This window comes from Macrotis lagotis, chromosome 4, assembly GCF_037893015.1.
Source record: "Macrotis lagotis isolate mMagLag1 chromosome 4, bilby.v1.9.chrom.fasta, whole genome shotgun sequence".
Lineage (NCBI taxonomy): Eukaryota > Metazoa > Chordata > Mammalia > Peramelemorphia > Peramelidae > Macrotis > Macrotis lagotis.
The window spans coordinates 10,533,654-10,546,115 of record NC_133661.1 but is presented as its reverse complement, the minus strand read 5'-3'; the positions used below and the strand labels follow the sequence as shown (position 1 = coordinate 10,546,115).

Genomic DNA, 12,462 nt, shown 5'->3' with positions numbered 1-12,462 from the left:
GACAGTGAAAGAGAGAAAGGCCCCAGTCTTCTTCACTCAGAGGAGAAACTGGGTGCATCAGCTCTAAGGCTTCCTAGTTCCCTAGTCTAGCAAGGACACTAGGGGGATGTCAACTCTAACCAGGCCAAACTTATGGGCCTTGAATGTAGAGAGTGAAGAAAAGCTGTAAAGCATCCCACAGAGGGAAGAGCTAGGGACACGTGGTGGCTCATCATGTCATGGGAGAATCTTGATAGCCATTCATTTACTTTATTTGATGTTGAGAAGCAGCCAAGTGGGACAATGCTTGGAACTAGAAAATCCAGGGTTCAAATCCTGCCAGAGAGACTTACTCTCTTGTGACTCTGTGCAAATCCCTGAAGCAGTGGTGCCTCTATTTCCTCATCTGTAAAGCAAAGGGGCTGGACTCAGTAACTTCCAAGATTCCTTCCAGCTCTTAGATCATAACCCTGTCAGGATCCTTGGCATGGAAGTGATGATCTACATTTTCCAGATGAGGAAGCTGAAGGGACTGGCCTAGGGTCATCCAGCTAGCACCAGCTGAAGTGGGATTTGAAGCTAGGTCCTTCTGTCGGGTGCAGTACCCCATCAGCCCCCCTAGCCTACTTCTCAGGACAGGATAAAGTGGTTTGTCAAGATGTTCCTCTGGGGGCCTGAGGAGATGAAGAAAGAAGTCAGAAACGACCCAGGAGAAGCAGTTGTGTCCCCCAAGAGGTGTAAGAGGAAAAAGAAGGTGGGCTGGTCCTGTGGGCAGAGGGGGGGTGGGGGGAGCTGAGGCCAGTCCACATGGGTCATAGCGACTGTGGAAGGAAGGCCTCAGCAGGCTGAGGAGACACCCTGGGACCAAACATTTAGTTAGTACCTACTGTTTGCCAGGCAGGCTGACAAACTCTGGGCATATAAAATGAGGCAAAAGAAAGTCCTCCAGGAGCTCATAAGCTAAGGGGGAAGACAGTATATGACCAAATATATGCAAAGCAGTGGGTCCAGCCTCTGGTACATGTCCTCACATCCCTCCGCAGGCCAGGGCTAATTACTGCTACGCCTCCTTGCCACAGAATACTGAAATGGCTAATTACTATTAATTATTCATTAAACTAATACAAATTTTCATAAGCAGCACTTATAAAGCATTTAAGGTGTCTAAGTACTCAATTTTGGTTATTTGACCTTCATAACAGCCCTGGCAGGGAGGAGTTATTATTACCTCTATTTTACAGCTGAAGAAACTGAGGCATATGGTGAAATGACTTGTCCAGGGTCTCATAGCTAGTAAGTGTCCAAGGTCAGATTTGAACTCAGGTCTTCCTAATACAGGTCCAGCCCCCTTTCCATTGCTGAAAGGTCAGAGTTTGCTCCTGCCCCATAGTAAGTTTCTGGTGGCTCTTTGGAGTTAAGGGATGTTCAGTCGCCAGCTCTCCAGGCTGAGGAACAGTTGCAGATTGGAACAAAGCATTGACAACACAGTCCTTGGTTTTCTCAGGGTCGTTGGCCAACAATTTGACTGCAGTTAATGTAATCTTTTTATGGATTCTTGACTTTAAACGGGATGCAATTAAACTTAATTAACCTTGTATGCCCTTTGGGAAAGTAACTGGAGAGGGCCAGAGACTGCAAGGGCCTTATGGAGGGGTCTTCTGCTTCTCTTTTTCCTCATGCCAGTGTTTTTCATGTGACTTGATGGCCGGTTTAGAGAAGAGTCTTTCCTCAAGGAGATGTCAGGGCTGAGAGGTTACCTTGGGTTTCTCAGTATGTTTGGTGCAGAAATTGAACCCATTCTTTCTGACTTAAAGGAAGTCGTTGGGTTCACTCTATCATACTACCTTTACTCCCATTTTACAGTGGGGAACCTAAAGTTCAGAGAGATTAAATGAGGTCCCCATGGTCAGGTGGTTCAGAGTAAATTGGGAGCTGCAATCCTGGCCCTCCTTCTCTTTGTGTTTTATCCAGTGGCCTCTTAGGAATAGTTAATATTCCTTGAGTTGAGGGGTTCTGCCTCTGACCTATTACTGAGGATAAATGGGGACTCTGTTTTCAGTAAGAAGAGACACAGAGAAAGAAAAAAAGCTGCCAGGCTGATGGTGGTCCCCAAAGGGTATAATGTGGGGCCTCCTGAGCTGTGTGTTTAGTCTCTAATTGAGTTAAATACAAGGAGAGAGCTCCTCCTTTGTGGGTAGGTTGGCACACTGTGTGATAGGGACATGATGGAAGAGAAGCTGAGCCCCAACAGGCCAACCCAAGGCAGTGGGGTTGGGGGGAGGAATGATAGATGACATCAATCCCCTACCCCAAAGTCTACTCTGATCTTGGTTCTCCTGGCCTGATCTGACTCTTCCTCATATGCCTTTGCTTGCTGAGACTTGGTGGGAGGTTGCTTCAGCGTGGGATGCTAATCAAGGGTGACTGGAGACCCACCATCTGCTCTAATCCCTTTCTGCTGAGCCTGTTCAGATGGAGCCTAATAATTCATCTCCGCCTAACCCTGTGGCCATGGCAATCCCTACCCGCTGTCCTGGTTTACCCTACTTACCCTGCTGTGGGCTAATCCTTTTATATTTCATCCATGAAGCTGGTCAGCTGGTCTTGATCTAGCCTCCAGATATTCCCCTGGGGATAATGCCAGGAACATGGGGACAGAAGGCATTGGTGGCAATGGTCAGATGAAGTCATCGCTGGTCTCTGAGGGCTGAGGGTATACAAGGCTCAGCTCAGCTCCAAAAGGGCACACATTTCTTTAGCCAACAAGTTTGCAGACTGTCACAAGCTACTTGAAAGCATCTTGTGCTGGGAGCTGTAGAGAAATTCAAGGAGGGTCATGGTCCTCGGGTCCTTTGGTCCTCAAAGAGCTTATAATCTAATTGGGGAAAACACCATTCAGCAATGTCAGTACTCATGCTGTCTCCTTTATGAAGTCGGGATTCTGCATTCCTCTCTCCTCATCTCTGTCTGTTCACATCCCTTCCTTCCCTGATATCACTGACTTCTTGAAGCCCAAGACAAAGATCTCTCCCTCTCCAGATTCCTTTCTTTTGGCTATTTTCACCTTTCATTTCTGATGCTCCCTTTTGTTACGCATAATCTTCGAGTAGAGCTGGAAGGGACCTTAAAAACCCTTCATTTTGCTAATGAGAAAGAAACCTGAGACCCAGAGAAAGGAACACCACACTATTGAGAAATGGCAGGGCTAGGACCTAAATCCTGGCTTCCAAACTCCAGAACTGCCATTCCCCCACCCTTTCCATTCTTTCCCTCTCTTCCCACACTCCCAAACTGAATGGAACTTCCTTTAAAACAGCCTGTACCCATCCTTGTATCCCAGCACCAAGGACAGCACCATGGGACTAGAGAGAAGTTGTTGGATTTGCTATTAAAGATATCTGTGCCTTAGCCAACCCAAGACCGTAAGCTTCTTGAGGGCATGGAGCCTAGCTTGCCTGAAGCCCCTTAGAGTGCTCTGGTAAGTGCCTAAAAATACTTATAAATGAATGAATGACCTCACCCTCTCTAAGGGTGCCTTCCATCACATTCTATTCTATTCTGTTTTCTAGAGATATGATCTTCCCTATTAGACTGTGACATCCTTGAGGAGAGGGCTGATGGCTTTTGTTTTCCTAGAGCTCAAAGTCATGGCACATAGTAAGCATTTTGTAAAATCTTGTGGATTGATCCAGGTGAAATGTTCAGTAATGCAAGCCAGGATTCCGTTAATGCTGCCCAAGTGGTACAGGCAGTAAATATAATGAGACAGGAGAGAGATCACGGGATTATGGGATCGCAGATGTGGAGCTGAAAGGTCATTTTCCAGATGAGGAAACTAGTCCAGAGAAATTCATTAACTTGCCAAAGGTAGTCACATAGACAGGAAGAAACAGGTAGGATTTAAACCCCAAATCTTTTGACATCAGAATCAAGGGTTCTTTCTGGGCCGCATCGGAGGAAGGGTCAAAGCCATTTGGTGGTGAATAGGTCATGAGCAAAACCATGAAAGCAGGAGTGGACCTGGTACATTTGGATGATCGTGAGTAACCCAGTTTGCCTGCAACATGAGACTTGTGAAGCAGGGGGAGTGAAAGAGAAGATTGGAAAGTCAAACTTAGACCCTTAAAGACCCTTTGTCTCACTGGACCTGCCAAGAATCCTCTCCATTCTAATCCCAACAAGGGGTGCTCAGAAGATCCCTAGATCTCAAACCAGCTAGAACCAGATCATCAAGGGGCAAGAATGTCCTGTGCAGTTGGGATTTGACACTGTAGTGGGAGCCATCAAAGCTTAATAAACAAGGGTAAGACTTGATGGATTAGGTAAAATTAGTCTGACAATCATCTGGACTGTGCAAGCAGCAGATTTTCTCTAGCAAACTCTCAGACACTTTTAAGAGAAGTGCAGACTTTCCCATCACATCCCATCTGGATACTAGACTCAGTTTCGGTTGCCAAGAAATGTGGTTGTGAGCTTGAAAATAAAGAGGAACAACCAAAATATTGGGTTGTGCATTTCCATGAGCTGATCCATCCCTGCTCTCACCTCTGGTCCCCTTTGTGACCCAGGCTGAGCCCCTGCAGAAGACTGGGGATTAGGGTTAGAATCTGGTGGATAAGGCCTCTCACCTCAGGCCCACTTCTGATCCTCCATTCCAAAGTGCCCTCCCCAGCCCAAGCTAAATCATAGGAGATGATGATAATGGTTATTCGGATGATGACAAAGATAATAATGATGTTGGTGCTGGTGGTGATGATGATGATGGTAATGATAGTGGTGATGATTGTGGATTTTTTTTTAAAAAGGGAAAAAAGATAGTAATAATGTGATATGATATGTGTTGTTCCACATCTATAGATCCATTCCCCACAGTTTGCAAAGGAACTAAAAAGGCATCTTCTCATTTCTTTTCTTTGGGATCATTTGTTCTATGTAATTTTGCAGCACTCATTTTCAGTAGTTTTGCGATCCTTTCTGTCTACATCAGAGTAGACATAAATCTTTCCATTCTTTTCCATATCCATCATGCTCATTGTTTCTTGCCAGCACAGTAATATTCCATTATGTTCATGAGCCATAATTTATTTCCCAATTGAGGGACATTGTTTCCAGTTCTTTGCTGCCACAAAAAGACTGATGTAAATATATTTTGGTGTCTATGGAGCATTTCTGGGTTGTTGTTTTTTTGATCAACTGCCTACTTGGAGTATATGTGGGATCTCTGGGCCAAAGATGATGGACATGTGAGGCATTTAATTTGCTTAATTCCAAAGAGCTTTTCAGATAATAACTGATCCCAACTGCACCAACAAAGCTTTAGGATATGGGTCCATCGCCCCACTACCCCTCCATCTCTGGCTATTCCTACCTTTGTCATCTTTGCCAATTTGCTGGGTGTGGAGTGAAAGCTTAACTTTATTTTTATTTGGATTTCATTAGTGATTATTAGTAATTGATGATTCATATGCTCACAAGTTTCTTCTTTGGAGAACTGTTTGTTCATATCCTTTGACTCTTCTCTATGGGCTAATGACTCTTGGTCTTGTACACTTCTGTTAGTTTTCTGCTCACTTTAAATATATCAAGCCTTTATCTGAGGAATGTGATTTAAAGTTTTTTTTTTCTCTTCTTTCAACTACTTCCTTTTTTTGTTCTAAATTTATTTTGTTTGTGCAAAAACTTTTCAGTTTCCTATAATTAGAGTTATCTGTCTTTCCTTTAGTAATTGCCCCTATCCTTCTCTTGATTAAGAATGGGAACTCAGGAGGGGCTAGGTGGTGCAGTGGATAGAGCACCGGCCCTGGAGTCAGGAGGACCTGAGTTCAAATCCGGCCTCAGACACTTCATAATGACCTAGCTGTGTGGCCTGGGGCAAGCCATGTAACCCCATTGCCTTGCAAAAACCTAAAAAAAGTGAACTCAAGAATGTTAACATTATATGATTTTCTTCTCTTCTAATTTTCTTATTGTATGAGCATTAATATTCAGCTTACTTATTCTTTCCGGATTACTTATGGAATACGATGGCACATGCTGATCTAAGCCTATTTTCTGCCAGGCTACTTTCTAATTTTCCCAGTACTCTTATCAAGTAAGGAGTTCTTTCCTAAGTCATTTGTGCTTTCAGACTTACTGAATCCTGGGTCATTGAGTTCCACTATTTATGATTCTCCCTTGTCTAGTCTTTTCCATTGACCTGCTTTTCTTTTTCTTTTTTGTAGGTTTTTTTTTGCAAGGCAAAAGGGGTTAAGTGGCTTGCCCAAGACCACACAGCTAGGTAATTATGAAGCATCTGAGGCCGGATTTGAACTCAGGTACTCCTGACTCCAGAGCCGGTGCTCTATCCACTGCGCCGCCACCTAGCCACCCCTGCTTTTCTTTTTCAACCAATCCCAAATGGTTCTGATGATTGCTGCTTTCTAATATAGTTTAAGGTCGCTCTCAGGACCCTTCATTTCTTTTTTTTTTTTAGGTTTTTGCAAAGCAAATGGAGTTAAGTGGCTTGCCCAAGGCCACACAGCTAGATAATGATTGTGTCTGAGGCCAGATTTGAACTCAGGTACGCCTGACTCCAGGGCCGGTGCTCTATCCACTGTGTCGCCTAGCTGCCCCTGATTGCTGCTTTCTAATATAGTTTGAGGTCACTCTCAGGACCCTTCATTTCTACTGGATTTCACTATTTCTCTCAATATCACAGATCTTTAAAGTCCTCCCAAATGATGTTTGTGGTTATTTTATCTCTGCTATAGTGCACCTCTTTTCATTTTTCATGTCTCTATGCCTTCTTACTGTCCATCATCCCTAGAAGACTTGGTCTTCTCACCACTGTCTCCCCGCATTAGAACTCAGCACAAATCTCACTTTCTACAGGTCTTTCCCAGTCTTTCCAGTTGCCAGTGCCTTTCCTACTCTGAGATCTACTCTGCTTGTAGAGATCTGTGTGTTTCAAATGACTTGCATCTTTTCTCTTCCATTTGAATGTAACCTCCAAGAAAGAAAGGACTTGGGGATTTTAACCGCTCTTTGTAACATCAGCACTTGGTATACTGCCTGGCACGTTACTGAATATTTTACAACTGAGTTGTCAGTTTTTGTGTCCTACTGGCCTAATTTAACCCCAGGGATTCCATTGATAGGACTCTTTGAGGTAGAGAAGAATTCTATTCCATTTCAAGATCCTAACCTCAATCTCACTCTCCCAACCCAGTATCATTGGCCACCCCTATCCCCTCTCCTCTCTCTCTCTCTCTCTCTCTCTCTCTCTCTCTCTCTCCTCTCTCTCTCTCTCTCTCTCTCTCACCCCCCCCCCCGCTAACAGGGTGCAGAAGCATCTTCCCTTCTGTTCCATCTTCTCCTTGAATTACTAAGACAGCTAGAGATGGTCTCAAGAGAGACCATCCTAATCCCGATGCTGGCACTTTAGCAACCTTCATTAGCTGTGTGACCTTGAAAGTAGTCCCTTGACCTTTCAGAGCCTCCATTGCCTGTAACAGAGACAGGGATGCTTTTCCGGTCTACTTTATTGGATGCTTGCGAGGATAGTGCAAATGTTAGCCTGCTCACTTGGGGCTTTAACTTCGAATACAAGCCAGTCTGACAAAGAGCAGATCCCTTCTCAGAAGCCCCTTACATTCAAATGGGGAAAAAAAGAAACACATTTTCTTAAATAATAATGTTAAGACATAAGCCTTTGGCCTGGTAACAGAACAAATATGTTGCCCCTGATGGTGGGAGAGCAGATGACTGGCTGTATTCTCATCACTCCCTAAGATTGACAGGTTCTGTCTAATGGAAGCACCCGAGAGAAAACCAATGTTCAGGGCCCCCATGGTCTGGGAATCTTGCTTGTGCCTGGGAGACATGGGTGCCAGTAGTTGGACTTGGGCTCAGATGCCATCAATCACTCAGAATTGGAAGGCCCTTTCATCTGAGCAAAGAAGATACTTAGTAAGGAAAGGGGGAGTTCAGGCTTTCTCCAGATCCCACATCTTGGTGGGACACTTTTCTTTGGGCTCAAGTTGAATTTCTCAGAGGTCTTTGCTTGGCCCAAGGCAGCTGGCAGCTCAATCCACCACCACCTAATGGGATTTTCTTTCCCTTGTTGATTTATGATCCAAAGATCAAGAACCTGACATAAGACTCAGAGGACTCCAGCCCCAAGCAGCTCTGGGTTATTGCTGGTTTTTAATCTAAAACAGAATCCACAGAGTGTTGGCTACTCACGTAAATTATCCAGATTTGAACCATAGGGAAATTGTGAGCCGCTTGCAGGCATCACAGATGAGCAGAGAATTTGAGGGAGAAAATGTGCACAGAAAAAAAAAATACACTTCTTATTAAAATGATGGTACAAATGGAAGGAAATTCAAATTATTTGGGAACTATTGTGGCATCATTAGCATCTGTGCAATTATTTCCATGCTGAACCAAGCTAATATTCATCTGCTGTCAGGGTGGGATGAGGATTTTAACTCAGACTCTAGCTCCCCAACCCATTGCTCTGCCTACCACACTTGCTGACCCTCAAGGGCTCAACTCTCCTCTCAGGTCAATGACTGTGCCCTCCTCATCTATCTTTCCTTGATGGAATCATCTCCTTTGTTGACTAACTCTGTTTTTGACTAACTCTTTATTGACTACCTCTGCCCAGGAGAGTCACTAGGCACTCCTTTCACAGACACTGATCTTGCTTCTCCCCTACAAGTCCTTCCCCAGTCACCACCCTAGTGATGAGCAGACACAATATGGATTTGAAGCTTCTCCCCTTTTCCCAGCCTTTAAAAATCTGGAGTCACCTGAAAGCCACACCAAGTCATTCATCTCCAAAAGAACTTTTTTTAAAAAAAAAATAGCCAGACAGCATCAGGAGAAGAAGAGTCAACACAAGTAAAAATGGGGCCTTTGCCAGGGTCAGCAAATCTGAACTATCCTCTAGACTAGAAGCTTACTGAGGGCAGGGGCGCTTATTCACTGGTGCTGTGGAAAGAACACAGGAAGTGGGCCCTTGGGGTTGCATCTAAGAGCCCCTCCTTACTACCATGACACTAGATCAATCACCTTACTGTGCTGCCTCAGTTTCCCCATGGTGGTTCTTGTTGGTCTCTAAAGGCCTGCCAATCTTGATCACCCTTGGTGCCTAACACAATACCTTAGGTTTAGTGGGTGGAGGAGGGGAGGGCTGGGCTCCATGAACTGTTTTTTTGAAATATTTCAATAACTGTAACTCAATTCAATTGGTTCTCTTTGCGGTCCTATGTATTTTGTGTTACACATTTAAAAACACAATTCTGAGAAGGATTTGTGGGCTTCCCCAAGCTGACTGCCCCAGGGGGGCCATGACACAAACTAGGTGAAGGATCCTAGTGGAGAGGGTTCATCACTAAAGACCTCGTTCTGCCGGATGGTCAGCCTCAGGGGGCTGCCCGACAGTATCACTGTCCTCTCTACCCATAATGTTCATGGCCATCTTTGGAGCCTTTGCCACCCAGGCTCAGCGTGGAGTCTGGGGGGAGCGGGGGTCCTCGTTAGGATTTAGGAAGTGCCACTCCCATTCCTGATGTGCCTCCCACCCTTTCTCTTCTCCAGGCCCAGTGATGAACACCACCCTGAGGTGAAGGCAGATGGCTATGTGAATGACCTGGCCCAAGCTGTGGACCTCATCTTGCAGTATGCCGGCAAATGACCTGAGCCTGCCTGAGACCCTAGAAATGCCTGGGGCTCTCAGGAGACCTCTGGGCCTGGCTACTCCATCCAGTCTCACAATCGACCCCTCCCCAGAACAACCTAGGCAAGACCCCTCCCCCTACCATAGTTCCAACCCCCCAAAGACCCAGGACACCTTAGAGTCTCACTTAGGAAAAGAAAGGGAAAAACACCCCAGAGATCCTCATTTTCTCCTCCTTATAGTATCTGAAGCAACAGGACTCCTTCCCATCCGTCAGGCTCTGTCTGGGTCTGTAGCCAAGATGAGAAAGGAATTGTATTTCGCAGAGGTAGGCTTTGGATTGATCTGCCCCCCACCACACTCCAGAGTCTTTGGGGACCTCATCCAGAAGCTGTCCCCGAGGGATCCCCTCCTAACAAGTGCCAAGAGGACCAGCATAATGAAGAATATTAATCATTTTGCCCCAGTGCTTCCTGGCCTGGAATATTCCTATTGACTGTGACCAGAAAAAAGAACCCCTGAACCCACTTCACTGTAAGATGCCAGGGGTCCTCTGTCCTCACCCTATCCTGTAATCATGGCCAGAGGAGGAATGTCCCTTCCAGACTCATGGGCTCCCTGGAGTGTTCTTTAGACATTTCTCATGAACCAGGGCCTTTTCTAGTGTCTGGGAGGCTGCTGTCCCGGAGGCTGAGGGCCTGCCCCTGTGCAGGGTCATCAGACTTGCCATCAGCAGCTTCCCTGGTGTCTCAGAGGTCTCCCAGACAGCACTGGCCCCTCCTCTCTCTCTCTCCCTCTCTCTCTCTCTCTGTCTCTGTCTCTCTCTCTCTCTCTCTCTCTCTCTCTCCCTCTCCCTCTCTCCCTGTCTCTGTCTCTCTCTCTCTCTGTCTCTCTCTCCCTCTTTTTCCTTCTCTCTTCCTCCCTCCCTCATTCTTTCTCTCCTCACCCTTTCTCTGGCTCTCGCCTTCTGGATGGCTGAGACAGCCCAAGGCTGCTGGGCCACCAGGCCTGGTGCTTGAGGAGTCTGACCCCACATATCCTCCACTGAGTAAACCAACTCACCCCAATAATTCTACTTGTGAGTCCTGATAGCAAACAAGGATGAATAAATACTTCTTTGTGCTTCCTTATGACTAAACCACTGTGATCAAGAGCCTCTGTGCCAATATGGGGATACCATTCACCAAGGTGAGGTACCATTTACCAAGATGGGGGTGCCATTCACCAAGATGGGGTACCATTCACCAATGTGGGGTGCCATTTGCCAACAGAAGGATGCTTAGCAAAAATACTTTTCCTAGGATCTAAGAGCTATATAGGATATTGGGCCCTGTCTGTTGGATTAAGTTCACATTTAGAAAAGGGCATGGATGGAAGTGAGGGAAACCTCAAGGAACCAATGAATCAGACTTGTGAGCTGTAAGCAGCTCTGTGGCCATGGGGGCATCACCCCAGGCTGCATCTTTCACCTGGGGCTCAGGAAGGGGCAGGGCAAGATTGCCAAGATCCATCCAGGGCCAGACCCTGCGGCCTTAGAACTCCTTCCCCTACCCTCACCATCATTTCTCAGGTGAGGAAACTATGTGCTAAAGGGGTCTCAGCCAGGCTGGAAACTAGGCTAAGGTCGGTCTGTCTGTCTTCTCCGAGCAGCCGCCTTGGAAAGAAGCCACAAGTCATCAGTCCTGCCTGCTGCCCACTCCTGGGGATTGAATTTGTTCATAACCCAGGTCTCGGGTTTAAAAATAAACCACCTGGATGATAATTTGATTGTTCTTCTTTTTCCACAATCAATTCAATTGCCACTGATAAATCTTGGGAGACAACTTCTAATAAAAGAAATCGAGAGCCTCCGATAACAGGATTTTCTTCATATGAAGATGGACAATGATAAAATATCGAAAGCTGGAGTCTGGCTCCCTGGAAACCATCCCCCGGTCTACTGGTTTAGCCCCAAGCAGACAACTTCCCTATGAATGAAAGTCTCCGAAGTGCTGGCTGATGACAGTTAGAAAGCTCCCGTTGGCAGGGCCTGTAGATGCTGGGAGGACCCAAATTGAACCCTCCCCCTCTCCAACTCTTTCTCTCCATGCATCGTTCTCTTTTATTCTTTCTTTCTTTTCTCAATATTTTCTGTCTTTTCTCTAGTTCCCTCCCCTCCCTGTTTCTCTCTCTCTCTCTCTCTCTCTCTCTCTCTCTCTCTCTCTCTCTCTCTCTCTCTCTCTCTCTCTTTCTCTCCCACTCTTTTTCCTTCTCTTTTCCTCCCTCCCTCCTTCTTTCTCTCCTCACCCTTTCTCTGGCTATCTCCTCTTTTATCTCTCTCTATATCTCTATCTCTCCTTTCTTTTCTCTCTCTCTCTCCCCTCCCAGTGTCTCTGTCTCTTTTCCTCTCCTCCCTCCCTCTTTTTCCTTCTCTCTCTTCTCCCCTCTTTCTCCCTCTCCCTCTCTCCCCTTCTCCTTCTCTCTTCCTCCCTCCCTCCTCCTTTCTCTCCCTACTCCTTTTTCTCTGGTTCTCCCTTGCTCTCAGCTGCCATTTGCATCCACATGGCTTCTCAGACATAAAATATACAAGTCATTTCTTCCTCCCTTGGGTCCCCTAATTGCAGCTCCTTCACTACACCCTCACCAAGATGGGCCCTTCCCCTTTGGCTCTTTTATTGAAGATCTTCCCCATAGAAAGGGCTCCCTTGGGGAGGGGATGAGCTGCGCAGAGACCCACAGCTGCTGAGCATTCATCACTCAGTGGGGCCCTGCTTCCATAGCCTGAGCAGTCAGTAATCTTAGGGCTCAAGGGGCAGACATCATCTCCTCCAAAATACTCA

General features: G+C 46.1%; 1 protein-coding gene across 1 annotated transcript in view; it reads left to right on the top strand.

The window, feature by feature from the left end:
- LHPP (phospholysine phosphohistidine inorganic pyrophosphate phosphatase) overlaps positions 1-11,738 on the top strand; it is a 182,407-nt gene extending 170,669 nt beyond the window's left edge. Inside the window, exon 7 of the mRNA XM_074232225.1 lies at positions 9,565-11,738. Coding sequence (XP_074088326.1) covers positions 9,565-9,661 — 97 coding nt within the window. The 3' untranslated portion in view covers positions 9,662-11,738. The remainder of the gene's footprint in view (positions 1-9,564) is intronic.
- The last annotated feature ends 724 nt before the right edge of the window (positions 11,739-12,462 follow it).